The sequence below is a fragment of the Malus sylvestris genome, chromosome 5, assembly GCF_916048215.2.
Source record: "Malus sylvestris chromosome 5, drMalSylv7.2, whole genome shotgun sequence".
NCBI lineage: Eukaryota > Viridiplantae > Streptophyta > Magnoliopsida > Rosales > Rosaceae > Malus > Malus sylvestris.
Genome location: NC_062264.1, coordinates 26,401,446 through 26,421,104, shown reverse-complemented (window position 1 = coordinate 26,421,104; position 19,659 = coordinate 26,401,446). Strand labels below are relative to the sequence as shown.

Genomic DNA, 19,659 nt, shown 5'->3' with positions numbered 1-19,659 from the left:
ACCATCGAAGCCGTCAAGGGCCTCACCTTTTCAATGGTAGATGTTCTGTTGTGTTGCACATCCTTTCAACCACTACAGCTATGCACATGCGTTACTTTCCCTCTTACATTTTAAATGCAAAATCAAATTGAACTCTGAAAAATAAAAAATCTCTATTTCTTCTCTTTATCAATGTTGGCATTAGGTTTTGTGAAAACTTTGCAAAAGTATTCCACATATATTGGCACAGAACATGACTCAGGTAATTCAAGTTTTTCCATTATTAGAACTTTAGTCACATTTTGCAGCCTGGATATCTTCGTGATCTTTCGAGCATTACATCGAACACTTGACAGGCGAGCTAAGCGAAGCAGATTTTCTTCAACTTATCAGCCGCAGGTTCATCCACTAAGTACTGCAATCGCAAGAAACCCCAACAAGATTCACTAGAAACTCACACGAAAGCGTCATGCCCATCAACACATGAAATTTGAAGAAATGAAGCCATTCCTTTCTCCTCATAACTCCCAGATATGCAAATAAAAGTATGCCATCAAGAACTAGCTGGGCAACCTCCCAATGGCTCCGAGGAACGGGTATGTTAAGAATTCAAAGTCCTCCAAGAACGGGTGTAGAAACTGTATGGAACATCCTTAGATGCTTATGGGGCCATACGAGATTTGCATATACTTTTCAATGCAGGGATTGTACGTAACAAGCTACTGTGATCCCCGCTAAAAAATGGGCTCAATGCAGCACATGGTTTCAAAAGTGGCATCTACTTTTCTCTTATTCTTATCATTAAATAAAGTTAGTGGGTGGTTTTTTGTTAAAACTCAAAATTTTGAAGCCCTGTTTATTAGTTTTCCTTATAAAATATTGTGTCAAAAAATATAAGGTGGCGGAGAGTCCCATTTTGAGAGAGTCTCCAAGCATTTCTTTTTTTAGGATAATACTTGTTCCCCACATAGGAGAATGCACATATTCCATTATTCCCGCATAATGTATTTCTATCATATTAACTTTATGTCACTCACTACTACGATTTAGTGGTATTTCTCTTCACTTGGAAGTGAGAGGTCATAGATTTGAATCTCGTGGATGACGAATTCGTTACAAAATTAGGTCGCTCATTATGTGGCTTAGCCAAACTCCCCATTCCCTTAGTGTAAAAATATCGATGTATTAGAAAAAATAAAAATAAAAATTTATAATCAGAACCGTTGAATTCATAAATCTCCATTTGAATATAAAAAATCATTTGAATCAAAGATCGTTTATCTAATAACATGTCCCCAATTTTATGGTTTACATAATTTTTAATGTGTGAATTTACGAAAATGCCCTCCGAGGTGAACACTTTGACTTTTGTTGACCATCTTATCGTGTCATGTGAGATTCGTTTCCTTGCCATATCTTTGTAGTACTCGTCGCTACGAATGCGTAGGCGCAAGCGGAATTGAATTTGGTGCTAAAACGTGGATTTTATGGAATCCAATGAGTTATGGGTATTTTGGTAATTTTGAGTCTACTGGATACTTTTGCATTTCGTCTTTTCTTCCCTTGGTTGGTGATCTTGTGGGACCCACCCCTTTCTTTTTTTGGTTCCTCGGTTCTCTCTTCCTCTCTCTCTCTCTCTCTCTCTCTCTCTATCTTTTTCCATCTCATTTCTTTCATTTCTCTCGTCGGGTGATGTTTCTCTCTCCCTCTAGAACTCTCTCTCTCTTCTTATCTCTCCATCTCGCCTCTGCACTCTCACATCCTCTCCTCTCTGAGGCATGGACATACACACACAAACAATAATGACACCACTATTACTAGACCCCTTCCATGTCAAACCCAAAAGCTGACATCGCCCCCCCCACGGTGAACTATGGCTGCCACTGTTCACATTTCCTCCTCGACGGATTTCGACGATTTCTCCCCATTTTTCTCCTAAGGTAAGTCTTGAAAACTACTTAGATCTTTCTAGATTGTATTTATGAGTGAGATTAGGACGTTTTTGGTTTGATTTCATGACTTATAGACACAGAATCCTAAGGGAAAAACCTTCCCCAGTTTTCCGACAAATGAACCTATTTTTGTAGGAGTTTTTCGGTCAACTCTGGCCACTTCTCAGCCTCTTTTTGGTACAGTTTATTCTCCTCATTCCTAGCTTCATTTCCATAGGTAGAACATCGAATTTAGTGGAGAAATGAGCTCGAACGGAGTTCTAGAATGTTGCCCAGAAACCAGCCAACCTCAAGCTTCGCGAGGAAGGCGAGTACACTTGTACTTGTGGGTGCGTGAGGCTACACATGGGCTACAGTGCTCGGCACGTGGAGCACATGTGCCTCCACCGGCGATACTCTGCTCGACCGGAGGTACTCTACTCCATCGTCCACGGTGGCGACCACGACGGCACCGACTACTTTTCCGGCAGCCCATCTCGGCGCGTGGCCACCCAGGCCGCCGCCCTGTGGCGCCACATGAGGGAACCTGAGGTCTCTCCTTAGGTACGTGCTGAATCCGGAACCGCTGTCCGTTTTCCAAATTCGATCATTTTAGTAGGGTTTTATTAATTGGTCTCTATTTGTGGTTAGGTGCGTCAGTTGGAAGTGACCTCGTCCTTCCTAGTTCGAGTATTTGTGAGTGGACCTTTTCTCAAATTGCATTTTTTTTTAATATTAGGCTTGCATTGATAAAAAGTATGATTTCATGATTTTATTTTTATGCATTATTTATGATTTATTGAATTATGTTTTATGAAACGTTATGAATTATTGGATTTACGCGTATGATATATTACGGATTTACGAATATGATTTATCTATGGTTTATGAATTGATGCTTTGAGCATTTGAGCTCTGGTGATTTGATATGAGATTTTGAGATACGTTTTCTATGCTTATCTAGTGGGTTATCATACAACACATACACACAATACGAGTATATAGATGTCTATGACCATAAGGCACAGTTGAGGATATTTATGACATACTCCCAGCTTCACTAGTGAAACTAGTGTCGGACAGCTTCACTAACCACAACTAGTGTCGGTGTGTTATGTTATGTATATGTTTCTTCTCTGGCGTAACTCAGAGTCGTACAGCTTCACTAACCACAACTAGTGTCGGTGTGTTATGTTATGTATATGTTTCTTCTCTGGCGTAACTCAGAGTCGTACAGCTTCACCTTCGGATGATGGACCTACCACATAGGAGTGGGCACTTGGAACCGAAAATCGAAATCGAAACACGAATCGAATCGGACCGCAACAAACGGTTTGGTTTTGCGGTTTCGAAACTGAACTGCGGCAAAGAAAACGGTTTGGTTTCGGTTTTGGGTTTTCAAAACCACACCGAAACCGAAACCGCGCCATATATTCAGGTTGAGATTTCTGGTGGAATTTGTAGACAACAGCAGCGTCTGGTATCGAAGGTCATTCGATCCAATACAAGTTTGATTGGACAAGGCTCATGAAATGCAGAGAAAAATCAATTGTCTTGTGTTGCGTGTTGATTCTTGGATGCAGCAGGTTCTTGGAACTATACTCGTGTTGGTGATTGTTCAACAAGAATTACCTTAAGGTTTCCTGCAGTATGGACAATCGGAAAGACAAGTAGCATGGAATTGGATATTTGGAGCAACAAAAATGTGACAGAGTTGGGTTACTTTGAAAAGATCATGTTCGAAAGTCCTCAGGATGACATTGGAAGGGTTTTGATTCTTGGCGTGAAGTATGAGTACACCAAAACCAAACAAGTAAGCAATTTATGCCCAAAAAAAGAAGACTGCTCATTGCAAGACCAACGTATACCCAAATCTGTTTTCTTATGACATGAGTTTTGATATGTTAGCTAAGAATTCTAAACGACAAGCTGCGTGGGGTAGTTCTGTCCCGATTTCAATACCAGACAGTTTCAATACCAGATGTTGCTGCAGGTTCATTAATTAATATATGAGGAAAATAAGACAGTCTTATGCGTAAATAGGTGTATATTTTAAATTGTACATTTTTTTCTCAAAAAACGAACCGAAACCGTTTGAAACCGCACCGAACCGAACCAAACGGTTTGGTTTCATTTCGGTTTTAGCTTCAAAACCACACCGCAAAAAGTTTAGGTTGCGGTTTCACTCGAAACCACACTGAACCACACCGCGCCCACCCCTACTACCACATTTCTTCACTGACGTAACTTAGTGTCGTACAGCTTCACCTTCAAGTGATGGTTATGCCTCTGGGCGACTATGATACTCCTAATTGTGTACATCATTGATGTGATTTATGGATGTTTTACGAATTTACCTTCAGGCGACTATATTACCATTATTGAGCATTGTTTCACATGTACACGATTTATGAATGTTTTTCTTGGCATGCTAGAGTTTTCAGAAAGCCTACTATGTAGTACTATATGCGTTTTCAAAATAGGGAGTTAGTATGTTCAGAAAGAAAATGGTTTTCTTATTAGTAGTATTATTATTATAAACTTTGGTCTACTCACCTTTTGTTTTGCACTCCCTTCAGGATTTAGAATCGAGGCGTATGATCCTGATGTTAGGGTACTTTCGCATAGGTATCTTCGAGTCTCCTTAGTGTATGACTCATTCCTTTATTTGTACATTTTTTATTGTAATTCTTTCATATTATTCTTGATTATTTGTAAGCTCTGAACACGCTTCTGCATTTGCGTATTTCTTTTATATTTGCATATTTTATTTACTTTCATTTACTAATACCACTTGAATGCATGTTAAAATGGCTTCGTCATCCTCAGGTGTCGGCCAGCACGTGCCCATCCTAGTATTTGGGATATTAAGGTCGAGGCGTGTCAGTTTATTCATCCAAATGCATTAAATAAATGAACGACTCATCATAAATATATTACTTGGTATTCACATTGTCGATTTGTTCTATAAATTTGAATTACTAAATGATCCCTAATTCCAATGAAACTTTTAAGAATAATCTTCAAACGAAGATTAATAGATGGAACGGTTTTGATTATAGAGTTATATGGTAAAGTACAAAAAATTACTTCAACTATTGGTGTCACGACATTTTCATACCTCATCTTTTAAAATTGACAATGTCATACCTTATCTTACGAATTTGTGTCAATGTCAGATATCCGTCAATTTTTCTGTTAAATACTGACGTGCTTAAGATGGGCTCCACTTCTTAGTCCAACTGGATTAAAAATTAATTAAATATATTTTTAATAATTAAATATTAAAAAATTAAAAAAAATATTTTTTTATATTAAATGGTGGGATCCACCTCTCTCTCTCTCGCCTCTCTCTCTTTTCTCTCTGTCTGGGCAACCCTTCCCTCCCATCCTCCCAACCTACCCTTTCCCGTCTTCCTTAAACCCAAACACCCCAAACCCAGATCCTTCCCTCCCATCCCCCCAACCTTCCCCCTCCCTCGCCACTCTCCCTTCGACCTCCCCTGCCACACTCCCTTCGACCCATCCCCAAAATCCCAGAAACCCTTCCCACCCATCCCCCCCAACCTTCCTCCACCATCCTCTCTCTCTCCTCTCTCTTTCTCGCCTCTCTCTTTTCTCTCCCTCTGGGCAACCCTTCCCACCCATCATCCAAAACCAATCGACACCAAAAACCCATTTCTGAAATCGAATTAAATTAAAAAATTTCTGGATACCCATCAATCAAAATCATCAGAAATCCAAAACCCATATCCCAAATTATTAGGATATGGTGAATCGCCTCCACGTCGCCGCCGAACACCAACAGAAACGGAGGAAGAGAACCCAGTTCGTAAATCCTCTTCTCGTTCTGAATCCAAATCGATCACCATCACGCCGGTGTTGAAATACCACGGGCGTTTTCGGTCGAACACCTTGGAGAGCTCGGAATCTTTCCAGAATTCGTCGGAGAAATACTTGGTGAAATTCGTGTGGCAGTACTCCAGAGCTCCGATCACTCTCGACCCGGATAAGGTAATCTCCCATAACTTCTGGATATCGTCGACAACAACGATGTCGGAGTCGAGATAAATCACGCGTTCGACGCAGGGGTCGAGCAAATCAGCTAAGTAGCTTCTCGCGTAGTTCAATGGGTTCTCGAGAGCTCGTCGAATCGAAGACGAAATCATATGACTCACCAAGCTCTCTCTGAACACATAGACTCGGAAATTAATCAACGGAAAGGTCGATTTCAGAATGCGAGAGAGGTGGTGGGAATCGACGGCGCTGGAGTCGGAGGCGACAAAGTGGAAGAATGTGTTTTCCGGGCAGGAAGCGTGCTTGAAAACAGAGTGTACGGCGGCGATGGTGCCGCGCAAGTACTCGGAATCGGCGTGGATGAGGGAGGGATCGCAAACCTCCTTCCCTGCTCTGTCGTTGGAGCCCAGAAGAACAGGGCAGCTGAAGGAAGTGTGGTGGGGGAGGTCAAAGGGAGAGTGGCGATGGAGGTCGAAGCAGCAGGGGAGGGGGAAGGTTGGGGGATGGGAGGGAAGGATCTGGGTTTGGGGTGTTTGGGTTTAGGGAAGACGGGAAGGGATAGGCTGGGGGATGGAAGGGAAGGGTTGCCCAGATAGAGAGAAAAGAGAGAGAGGAGAGAGAGAGGTGGATCCCACAATTTAATATAAAAAAATAATTTTATTTTTAAATTTTTAATATTTAATTATTAAAAATATATTTAATTAATTTTTAATCCAGTTGTACTAAGAAATGGAGCCCATCTTAAGTCAAGTCAGTATTTAACAAAAAAATTAACAGAAAAACTGACGGAGGTCTGTAATATGAGGTATGAAAGTGTCGTGACATCAATAGTTGAGGTAATTTTTTGTATTTTACCCAAAGTTATATGATGAAGATACAGTATTTGAGAATGGTGCAATATGTGCATTCCTCCAGTGAGGGAAGCAAGCATTATCTTCTTCTTTTTTGTTCAACTTTCGTTCACTCTATTTATTTATGATATCCAAATCAATCCTAAACACGCCTAATTGATTCGATCAATACACACAACATTCAACGAGTCCTCGATTACTCGACCTCGACTTGATCCGATGCCATCCTAGTATCTCAAGATGGCAGGCCATGGCTCCCTCGGCATATCATTAAGATGGCAGGCCATGGCTCCTTCGGCATATCACGACTGACTTTTTCTTTCTTTAACTATGTACCTACAACAAGAGGTTCATGGTGTTGAATGAAAGCTTTTGTATTTTTCTGTTTTTGAATGCTGAGTGTAGTGGGTAATACTTTGTGCATCTAAAAGTGAGAAACGATGTATAATGATTTGAACTGTCAATTTTCTAAAAGATAAATGGTTTCAATCATTATGCAACATTGTATGACGAAAATAAGAGCCGAATGGTCAATGGCATCCCCTTTAAAAGTCCCATTTATTTTAGTATACTCTACTAAATGTCAAATTACATGTTAATTAGAAAATAGCAATGAATCAAAACCGGTGTGAACTTTAAGATTTTGTTTTGGGACCAGAAAGAGAGAGGTGAGAGACTTGAGAGATACAGTAGAAATTAGGGAGGAAGAAGAAAACTTGTAGCTCATTGTTTAATTTTCACATAGTTTTCAGCTCTTTTAAATTGCATAATAATGTGTTGATGTTTATTGAAATTTACTTGTCACTTATCAAGCAACCAAAATAGGCACAAAACACGTGTTTTGTATCCTTTTCAATTTGTCACTCCCATTATTTTTTGAATCTTGGATACGTATTGAAATTTTCAATTGACTTTCATGTTAGAGAATGTCATTGTAGCAGTATATCAGGTTAATTATATATTGTTATTTGAAAATCTTTAAATACATAACAACGGGTGATTGACTTGAGATACTTGTACATAACATTCTCATTGTAAATAAGTACATATGATTATGTGAACTTTAATTATAAATACAAGGTCGGATTAAGAACTAAAGGAAAGAAAGTTAACATCAAGTTTTCATTTACTTGACACAAAGATTAAATTTAAAAACGACACGATTACAAAAGAACTAATTTAAACATGACACGATTATAAATGAGTCGACATCTCAACTACGAAGCACATTAACACAAATTGTCAACTGTATTTAGATGTGAACATCGAATACGGGCAATCGTTTGTAAATCACAATGTCAACCATGGTCGTGCTTCTATATAGTGTTCGTGTTAATCTGACGCATGTTAATACTTATTAATAAACATGTTTAAGTTAGTAATTAAACAACATAACAGGGATTAATGGGAGAATGACTCACGTAATTTGTAAGCAGCAGATCCATACTTTACAACCGACAACTCAAAAGCTGGTCCCTGCATTCACACTCTGGCTTCCTCCTCGAATTTTTTTTTTCCTTGGAATACGGCTTGAACACCAAATCTCATAATATACGTGGTTAGATATTTTTATTTTAAATATCTATCAATTTATATTATGATACTTGATACACTAAACCGTGTTCTTCATGCTGAAAATCTATTCTCCTCCTCCTCCTATATACTACAAACATGCATGCACTTAGATACCTCCAGCCAATGTTTCAGGGATCAAAGTGATAATTTGCTAAAATATTCTGCCTTTTCCTACTCTTACTCCCAAGTTATCGTTTTATTCTTTTTTTTTATTCTTTTTTTTTCTGTTTGTTTTTTTTATGTCAACCAATCATTTCATGCCAACAAATTGGGTTACATTTTTTGTAGTTTGTAGTAACTTAAGATGTCGATATGGATTATGATATTTACAATGATGACTGCATCCTGATCACAATGATTGAGTAAGCAACGACCCATCTTTTTTAAACCCTAAAGCAACAAGAAATTTGACTTAAAACCGCAAAACAAGAAATTGAAAAAGATAGATTGCTTAGCTATGGTATAAGAAAGTGTAGACAGAAACTTCAGTAAAACTGTCTGATTAAGTAACTATCACAATAGGTATGATTAGCGTAAGGTAGGTTTGGACTAAAACACGAAGATCCTAACCTTTTGTGAGAGTTTTACAAATAACTGATCTGGGTGGCCCAACACAATTTTTTCTTAAACATGTGACATGACAATATGGTAATATGGTAATATGTTCACTTAATTTATAATGCACGTTAGACTTATTGTATACATCTTATAATCTGAGTGAATTATGTGAAGTTCAAGATAAGTAGAAAAACTTATGTACATGTTTATATAGTATGTATAATAAGAGATTCTCTTCACATAACATTCGTTCTTTGTTAACAATCAATGCGTCCAAAAATCTCACTGATACTCAATTTTAAAGCTTCTAGGATTTAGATTAGTCATAAGTATCAAATGCCAAAAATTTGAGCGATTAACTAATCTGTGACTAAAACTCTAAATTATAAACGATGATTCTACATTCTAAATAATCGAAATATCAATAAATGGAACCAAAGTTGAAGAAACTAGAAGTGAGATTGACATTACACAACATATAATGTGTGAGGCAAGTAGACTGTACATTGGATTCTTACTGTAACAATGTGATAAAAAGATACAAATACTTGTATTTATATTCTATTCCTAATCATTTCTCTCTAATTCTTGACAAGCTGTAAACAAATACTCGCTATATTTGCAACAAGTCTAATTTAAAGAAGACAACATGATAAACTCCAGCTAAATTAAAAATTATCCTCATCATTAGCCAATTTAAGATGATTATTTTGGACTTAAACCCAATTTCTGATAAATTCTCCAATAAGGGATCCTTCCGAATCCCTTCCACCAAATTCATCAAGTTCGAAAATCTGAACCATTGAAATTTAATCCAAAGATTTCAAACAGAAGCTCATTTTAAAAGTTATAATAACTTTACTGTTTGATCAAATTTTAAAAGTTCAGATCCTCTGATAAATTTGATAAAAAGGATCGGAAAGAATTCCCTTACAAATTCTCCAGACACCCTGTCCGGCGAGATGTCATGTCCCCCATCACAGGAGGAGAAAGAAAATGCTGTAAAACGCAGAGAGAAAATTTTGAAATTTAACAAAAGCTCCATGGACCCCACCACCCCCACGTGGCCCCACACATCAAGAATAAGAACAGCCTGTGATGGAGCTGTTAACGCTACATTTCACAAAAACACCCCACCTCCTCAAAAACACAAAAAACAAAACCCCCCACGAACCACATTTCCTCATCCTCCTCTGTTCTCCTCTGTTTTTCTCCATTTTCTCAGAGCTCGAATTCAGAGAAAATGCCCGCAAATCATTCACTTCCAGTTTCTCAGGAGCAATTAACAGAGCAGCCGGGGCTGCGCAGACGGCTGTCGTCTCTGTCCCTCAAGCTCCAGCCCATCTCCTCCCCTGCAACTTCATGGGCACTAAGCCGGTCGAAGTCGGTTTCCGCCATGGGAGAGTACGCCGGAGGATCCATAAGAAAATGGTGGGTCCAGAGCTGGGCATGGATCATGTCCAGAAAACCCATTTTTGCCCAGGATCTGGAGATGAACGAGGAAGAAACCAAAGTGCTCGGATCCGACAACAGAGGAAGCTGGAGGCATGTGTTCTACAAAGTCCGGTCGGAGCTCAAGAAACTCATGGGATCTGATGTCGGTAGCCTGCCGCAAACTTACAGGTACAATTTTGATGATAGCAGGACCAAAACCAAGAAAGTTTACGGCTGAGATTTGATGGGTAAGTGCTGCTTTTTGAAAATAATCAAGAAAGTTGGGGCCTTTATAGAATTAATAAGAGATTCCACGGTCCGAAAATTCGATACCAGATCATCAAAAGTACTCCTTGTTATTGTTCCAAACATGAATATCAGTGTACCAATGTAATTAGACTATGTTTGTTGTTTTTTGATGTTCTTATTTTTGTGTCATGTGGGATTGTTGCTACAGAGGGGTGGGGTTGAAAAATTAACGGTGGTCTGAGGGGTTTCTCTGCAATTTGTGGAAAGTTGAAGGAGTGGTGGGCAAGGCAGGGGTGGTGGTGGTACTGAGATTTTATCCAACAATGGAGATTGCAGAGGTTGCTGCTTATCATCATAAAATTAGGGAGCATTTTATTGATTAGTAAATACTAAATATCTATCATGTTATTATTATTTTTTTTTAATTACAAAGCAATTATTTTTGCAGATTCTCTTTTAATATTTGTATCAAGTGTTAATTTATGTGCTAGTTAATTGCTAGTAAATGGAATATTTATTTATAAATTAGCTCTTATTTCTTCTTCCTTGAGATTTTGCTTAATTCAATCCTCATTAGCTCTTAATATTTTTTTTAACAAACGATATTATTTACTTTAAGAAAAGAAGAATACCACTAGTACTAAGTGGCTCATTAACTCTTAATCTTGTGTATTAAGAAACTTGGGATTTTTATGTGATGCAAAGTCAATTCCAATATTGGTAGATCTAAGACGTGGGATGCATGCCTTTGAACTGAAGTTTGCTCCTCCTTTTTTCTTTCCAAAAAAAAAAAAAAAAAGAGAATCTCTACACATACAATATTTTTAAAATAAATTCGAACACCAACGTATAGCCACTCATATTACGGATGTTTCTGCATTTGTAGAGGTTGAAATAAAGAACGTTTTAAGTTCACGACTCGTTTTCGTCTCTTTTACCAATGGACCATGTTCTTAAGATTCTCTTTTTTGTTGCTTTGGTAACTGGTCAGAATCAATACGAAAAACAAAGCAATATGGCCAGGGAGGGATGGAGCGTCGGTGATGTAGTCGAAACGAAAGTGTCTAATACCATTGTCCATGGACGGTTAGGTTATGAAAGAGATGTACGTTCTTTATCAAAGAGCCAAATGTCGAAATATCATTGATAACGCGTCAGCGTGATTGCCGTCGAGAGAATGTACCAACAATTTATCAATGCATTTTGAAAGAACTGATATGTAATAATGCAGGTTGGTTTTAATACTGAACGGAGGAGAAGCATGCAAAATTCAGTATTAATGCAAAAGTACAGACGATGACCAAACTTCTACAGACAAAGATTACCGCATGAAGGCTTATCTTGTTACAGTCTCCTGGAATTCGTATCTAACTTTGCATGGTGGGGTTTGCATGTTTTGTAAGAATTAAATTCCTTTGGATTTTTTGAAGAAGTAAGAATAGTAGGAGGACTTTATAGTGTCATATGCATGAAATATAGGGACCAGATATCCCCTTTCACCGGAGCCAAGTAGAAAAGTGTCGGTGTATATATTTAGTTTCTCATTCTTTTCCAATAAAAAAATAACAAACGGTTCGTCGACGTCCCAAAAAAAAAAACACACATTAAAAAAGGGTATGAAATGAAAGCACTAATTTTTCAAAGATGAACGATGGATTTATTTGAAAAACGGGACATTTTGGATGCGGTTCCTATCTATCAATATTCTTTGATTGAAACCTTGTTAGTTTTTAGTTTTTGATTGAGGTCCCTGATATTAATGTAATAAGGTAAGTTACTATATTTTTTTAATTAAAAATTAAAAATTGAAATTTGTAATTGTTTATATTAATGAGATTTTAAATAAAACTCATAATTATGGGATTAAAAATAATAAAATATAAATTATTCTCTCTATTATATTGTGTGTGTGTATAAATACACATATATGTATGGATACATTCTCAAATCAACGAAAAAGAATGTACCCATATAAGTTTAAACATGGATTAAAAAATTTGAATGGATTTTATATTAAAAAATGGTACATTTTACATATAACAAATTGATATATTTGAGAATGGGTACATTTAAGATTAAAAAATTGAAAAAATATATGAATGGGTACATTTAAGATTAAAAAATTGAGAATCTTTTTATATATAAAAAAAAACTAATAGGTACAAACTTAATTTAATTTAATTTTTTATTATTTTGGAAATGTTTGAATTGAAAATTAATTAGAAGTTTAATAGAGGTGTGAGTATTAAACCCTAAATTAATTACTAATTTTTATATTAAAAAAATTATATAATAATAAACATGTAAATTCATTATCACATTAATGCTAGGGACTTGAATCAAAATTTAAGAACTAATAAGGTGTTAGTCAATGAACAGTAAAAACTAGGGACCGGATACTAATTTTTCCTTTGAAAAACTCAAACTCTATAAGAGGAGTCTCGGAAGAAAACATCCTGGATAAAATCGAGAGGATTCTCAAACCAAACTAAGTCATGAACAATTAAAGGGAAGAAGTTAGGGGTGGTTTGGGAGTGAGGTGCTTAAAAAAAAAAGCACCCATGAAAAAAAGCTATGAGAGTTTTAGGTGTTTGGTAAACTGAAAAAAATGGCTTATTTTGAAAGCTGCTGTGAAAATAAGCTGAAATCAAAAGAAAAAGCTGAAGCTGTTATTTGCAGCTTTGGAAAACTGGCTTTTTTTTCAAATCACACGAAGTTACAATGCTCCTTTAATGACTGCTTTTTTTTCCAAAAGCACTTTTACAAATGTTTACCAGACACTCTGCTGATTTATTTCGCAGTCGCTTATTCTCACAGCACAGCCGCTTATTCTCACAGCAGCTTTTTTTCAAAGCACAGCAATACCAAACCAGCCCTTAGTCAAACGATGAGCAACACCATTACAAATACGAGACAAATGAAACTGAATCTCAGCCAAAATACTAATTAGTTATTAGTATAAATTGACCCACACCATTTTGATCGTATAGGTCAATTTCAGAAATCATTTTGTAACAAAAACTTTTACATCATGTGGGTCTTATTTATGTGTCATATCAACATATAAGATAATTGTTAACATAATTATGATGGAATGACTTAATTTGTAATACCAATTTTCAAAAACTACATTGATTGATTTTCAACTTTAAGAATCATTTTGATGGTTTGAATAAATTTCAAGACGGATATAAACCCAACAAATTAGTTATGAGTTTTAGTATTTTGAGTTTTGACCAAATCATGGATTAGCACATGGATCCCATGATCGCACCGACTAAATAGTTTACAATTATTGGACTGGACTGGAGGGTCAATTGGTAATGGCTGAGCTGCCAAGTGCTAAATGCTAATTAATCATTAATCTTTTCTTCCTTTAACCCTTTTACTATATTTTATTATTGTTTAATCCCAGGACGGACTTGATATATATAAATTTATAAGACGTGCATGGTAAGCATTAACCAATATTAGAAAACTTCCTCAACTAACCATAATCAAAATTAACTTAGTTGTTAGGATAGTGTTGAATTAGACCTTAAATACGAGATATACTTGCATACACCGTGGAGTTACAAGACAAGTAAAGAGCATGTAATATTTGTAACAAATTTTAGAAGAATAATTTTTTACAATAAAACGCTTCTTATTAATTATACCTTAAAAACGCATATGTCATAATTTTTTTTTTAAGTTTCTACTTATTTGTTATAAGGACACATCAAGCTGTGGTCCTTGATGTGTCACGAGGAGCTATTGTTTTCCACGTTAGGGATGTTGAATTAAGCTTCACCCATACTTATTACTTATGTTATATGAACTCGACTAATTAAACTTTATCCAAACTTATTTGGGTTGATATTTATTTTTGAATTTTTTTTAATAGGTGTCTTATTTTTAATACTCGCATACATTGTTTGACACACCCCGACTGTGATAGCTCGTCCCGAGAAATATTTGTATCGTTGTTGTGAAATTACTAAAATACCCTTGGATGTTGAGATGTGTTGTGTGTGACTTATATTTAAGTTGGATTTAATTGTTATTTTCCTAAGTCTTAGAACTAAGGGAACTAAAAAGGACTAAGTTTTGTTGGTTGGAAACCAAACTAGGACCACACACACACAAATTACCCTTTCTCTCTCTTCTCTCCCGTGTCTCTCTCTCTCTCAAACTCACTCTCTCAAACCTTGTAGATCGAAGATTTTAAGATCACCATTGTGTTCCTGAGGTTCATACGAGTTGAATGGTACCATTTTCAGGTAAGAACTCATTCAAAAACTCGTGAAAACCCTAATCCGATTTATGTCACTATTCATGCAATCGTAAAATGTTGTGTTTTTGGGGATTTCAAGACCATAGGAAGCTTTAGGAGGTCCTTACGAAGCTCGGAGTACTTCGTTGGAAGGATTTGGACGTCGGAAAGTGGAGATTGACAAGTTTTAAATTTTGACCGGATTTCGAAGCTTTTCCCGGCATGATTCTGTGGATTTTGAGGCTTCAAACAGGTATAACGTTGTTCTACGCATCTCCAGCTTTCCATTGGTGCAAATTTCATAGAAAATGGTGAAGAAACGAGTGAGAAAATAAGGTTTTTCGATTTCCTAGTTTTCCGGCGACGCAGCGGTGACCGGAGGTTCGTCGGAGAAGGAGGAAGAATATTATGTTAAAGTCAACGAAATATTCTTAACGGCGTCAGGTTAGTTTTAACGGAATCTGTTAGTTTTGACGGAATATTCCTGACAGCATTAACTGACGCTGTTAATGTGCCTGGCACGTGGCGGCGCGTGAGGTCAGAAAATTATTCTAAAAATTTTAGGATGTTTGTGAGGTTGAGTAGATCGCGGTGGTATATTCAAATACCAAAATTGAGCAATGTATGAGAAGTTATTACCTAGTTTTGTTTATGTGCTTTAAAATAACGTTTTTATAGCTATTTCTCATATAGGCGAGACCTATCCGGAGGACGAGCGTAGCCAGGCTAGGCGCGAGGGTTACGACCCGGCTACATATCAGTGAGTGGGCTTTTGTTTTCAGTATATATATATATATATATATATATATATACACACACACACTTGACGCTTTTCCCAGAAAACACATTTAAAGGAAATGTGATTTAAATGCCATGTCATATATGCATCATATTTTTGTATATGCATTAGCATAATTATGCATATTGTTGCATGGTGCTGCGGAGGCCCAGGTAAGCTACATGTGAGTTTATTATGCTGATAATGGTTATGAGATAGATGGTGATGATGTTGTGATGTATATTGAACTCATTAATCTGCACCCCGGTGTTAGTGCTCCCGCCCAGAGTTAGGGGCACAGTCTTTCACGTGATGTTCACCTCCCGCACCACACGCTCATCTTGGATCCAAGTTAGGTGTACAGTCCTGTCGTATAGACCACTTTGAGTGGGTTCAACTCGTAGGTGACCCGCGATTTATTGCACAGTCTTCACGTGATCGTAGCACTAGAGCGTATTATTTACACCTAGTCCTATCGTATAGACCACTATAAGTGGGTTCGACTTGTGTGCAGATATGTGTATACATGATGAAATATGTGATGAGATATGTAACGTATATACATGATGTAATATGTGTTGAGATTGAGATATGATTGAGATGAGCTCTAAATTCCGCTGTGTAGACCACATTAGGTGACTCCGACTGTCAGATGATTTATATTGAATTGCATCACCTGGCTTACAGTGGTTATATTGTGATATTGGAATGGCACATGCATGGCAAACATATATGTGGATTTGGATACATTGAGCATGATTTTGAGATATATACGTATGTATACTATTTTTCTGGGAAATTATACAGGTTTTATAGCGAGGGGTTAGAGCTTTGATAACAAGATGATTTTTTAAAAGCTTTGTTTTTGCCCACTCACGCTTTTTGTTTTGCACCCCTCCATGTATTAGGTAACGTTTGTTGGTGGCTCACTAGGATTCATCCGAAGTTCTGACAGACCATCACTCATGTAGGACCACATTTGGGTGTTGTTTAATTAGTACTTTTATGTTTGACTGCACTTAGGCTAATTGTGCTCTGTTGTGTATTCACACTTAATTCCGTTCTTGCACCTTAACTTATCTAGTCATTCTGGATGTTTGACTTTTATTCATTCGTAATTCCTTATATTATTGCTTCCACGCTGTGCACATGGTTACGTCACGCTCACGTGACGGCCAGCATGCCTCGATCTAGATCAGGGTGTGTCACTGACCTAGAATGTCCACTAGGACTCCGAATTGAGCTGTGCTAGTCGACACCTGGAAGGTGACGAAGTCATAAAGTGTGATGATGTGTGAAATGTGAATAAATTTAAACTTAAAAGTGCCTATTTACATGAGTGCGCAGTGAGCAGGTATGGACTCATTTCATGCGTGATACAGAGCATAAGTAAAGTACAGCGAAGGAAGATATTAATTATACCATCGAAAAGAGCCACTTGAACTGGGGAGTGCCACAAGTCCTCGTCAATACGAAACTTTTCTACTAGAACCTGGAGGGGTACAAAATAGAAAGTGTGAGTGAGCAACACAAAGATTTCCAAAATCAATTCAATTATCAAAGGTAGTAACCCCTCGCCGTATAATTTGTATAGTTTACAGAAAATGATACTACGTATAAGTATGAAATCAAATGTATACTAACAGTAAATCCAAAACTATAACACGACATAACATCTTATCAGCATATGAATAATCATGTGTTTAATAACCCATACTAGCACGCACGTCGAAGTCACCTCTAGTGACCTGTACGAATGTACTCATATCTCATCAATCAATGCTAACATATAAGTCGGAGTCACCTCTAGTGACATGTACGACTATACTCATATCTCATCAATCAATGCTAGCACATAAGTCGGAGTCACCTCTAGTGACTTGTACGACTATACTCATATCTCATCAATCAATGCTAGCACATAAGTCGGAGTCATCTATAGTGACATGTACGACTTATCCATATCTCATCAATCAATGCTAGTAATATGTCAGCCGGATCCACCTCTTATGGCCTGTACAGCTGAACCCATAGCTCATCACATATCCTTGCACGTGAGTCGGAACCACCTATAATGGTCTGTACGACAGGACTGGGTGTAAATAAGTACGCTCAAGTGCTACGATCACGTGAAGACTGTGAGAATAATCGCGGGTCACCTACAAGTCAGAACCACCTATAGTGGTCTGTACGATAGGATTGTGCACCTACCTCGGATCCAAGGTTAGCGTAAGGTGCGGGAGGTGAACATCACGTGAAAGATATGCCCTGGCCACGGGCGGGAGCACTAACACTGGGGTGCATGTTTATGAGCTCTAACTGCATCTATTGTAACATATACAACTCATGGGCAACCTGTACGACAGTCTCGAAGTTGCCTATTATTGCAACCTGTACGACAAGGTTGGAGTTGCCTAAAACTTACATGTAGTCATGTCATAACTCCATCATTTCAACTAATACCATAAACTCACCTGAACTTATTTGGTTGTCCTACGTTCACCTTCGCACTTCAGAGCGTTCACAATAATTATGTGCAGGTAATATACATATGGATATACCATGATGCAATCTAATACTCAACCATGTCATATCATTTTCAATTATATACACATATATATATATATATGGCATAAAAATGCATAAGCTGTAACGGCCTACTCCCAAACTATTTATTTTCGAGAGTAATCATCAGTGATAAGATCAATTAGCCATTAGTTAAATTAACTATGATTATTTACATTTCCTTAATTAAATTTCTTGATTCTTTAACCTTGATTTATGACCAACATTTAATTACCAAATCCTAAGGTTGAATCTCATATTTTCTACCAATTTCCTTCGCACTACTCGATTCCCCAAACAAGGCTATCGTCTCAATTATTTAGTATTGTTTATTGTATGGCTGCATCTAATGTCTCGTTAGACTGCCTACGTACCCTAAACAGGGATCAAGTCATTCGTAGTTCATATTGTGCTTCAAGGTATTCATAATAATTACAAGCGGGTAATATACATAAATCAAGCCATTGTTGTGGTCCTCCTCCTAGAGCTCCAGCTTACCATCTAAGACGACGGTGTTGGAGGAGGAAGAGGCTGTGCTCTGGACAATCGGACCGCTCTGGTAGCGGTTGTGAGGCTGTTGGAATTAGGGGCTGGAGGGCATTTTGGGAGAGGGCAGAGAAGTGCTTAGGCTTAAAGCTGTGGTGTAGGGGATTATGCTGTTTAAAGCTAATGTCATGTGAGTTGGTTTTTTCGTAAATATGGGGTGGATTGTGATGGCCGTCCGTCTCTCTGCTTTTATCCTCAGCCGCGGGAATGAGGTGAGAAAGGACAAAGACGCAGTTTGTGGCCTTGGTGTTCTTGGTTGCACGAACTAAGATGACGAAATATTCTTTTGAATCTCTTGGCAGGCAGTGAACCAAATGGCGATAATTACTTAGACTGGCCTTCAGCAAAACGATGTCGTATTAGGTTATGTATTTCCTCTGAAAAATGCTAAAGACACTCTCCTAAAAGTTGAACTCTCGTACATTATCTGTCACCTCATATTTTTCACACAATATTAATCTTTAAATTTGGCCCTTTTTCCTTTGGACAAGGATTGTATGCCCTCTTGTGCCCTCCTGTTTTGTGTGGTCACGGTTAAGTCACGTCAACATTTTATATTGTTTTTTTTATAGAGATAATAAGACAAAAATGAATAGTAATATAAAATGTTGACGTGACTTAACCGTGACCACACAAACAGAATGGCACATGAAGTGGGAGGGCAGACAATCCTTGTCCTTTCCCTTTACCGGACGTGAGGTGTCATTTTTTTAACAAATGATAAAATCATTGAAGTCTTGCTTTTTGTGTACAAAATGACAAGTGGCATTTGATGTCACATCCCGGCCTAGGCCCCCACCACATCTCGTGCTCGACTCCACCGTAGCACGATATTGTCCGCTTTGGGCCCCGACCACGCCCTCACGGTTTTGTTTATGGGAACTCAATCGAGAACTTCCCAGTGGGTCACCCGTCATGGGA

At 37.6% G+C, this 19,659-nt stretch overlaps 3 protein-coding genes, 1 long non-coding RNA gene and 1 pseudogene across 5 annotated transcripts in view; 2 read left to right on the top strand and 3 right to left on the bottom strand.

The window, feature by feature from the left end:
* LOC126621337 (CMP-sialic acid transporter 2-like) overlaps positions 1–19,659 on the bottom strand; it is a 52,980-nt gene that overhangs the window by 4,304 nt on the left and 29,017 nt on the right. The window lies entirely within an intron of this gene.
* The window catches only part of LOC126621326 (disease resistance protein RPV1-like), a 63,957-nt gene that overhangs the window by 22,885 nt on the left and 21,413 nt on the right, over positions 1–19,659 (bottom strand). The window lies entirely within an intron of this gene.
* Positions 1,738–2,655, top strand: LOC126621346 (uncharacterized). Its single transcript, XR_007622892.1, has 3 exons — positions 1,738–1,919; positions 2,149–2,474; positions 2,562–2,655. It is a non-coding gene; the product is annotated as an uncharacterized LOC126621346 (long non-coding RNA).
* Positions 5,498–9,956, bottom strand: LOC126621066 (probable galacturonosyltransferase-like 9). Its single transcript, XM_050289432.1, has 3 exons — positions 9,846–9,956; positions 9,634–9,705; positions 5,498–6,445 (listed from the first exon to the last, which is right to left on the bottom strand). The coding sequence occupies exons 1-3, from the start codon at positions 9,954–9,956 to the stop codon at positions 5,630–5,632; spliced, it is 999 nt and encodes a 332-aa protein (XP_050145389.1). The 3' UTR covers positions 5,498–5,629.
* LOC126621339 (uncharacterized) lies at positions 9,995–11,122 on the top strand (annotated as a pseudogene).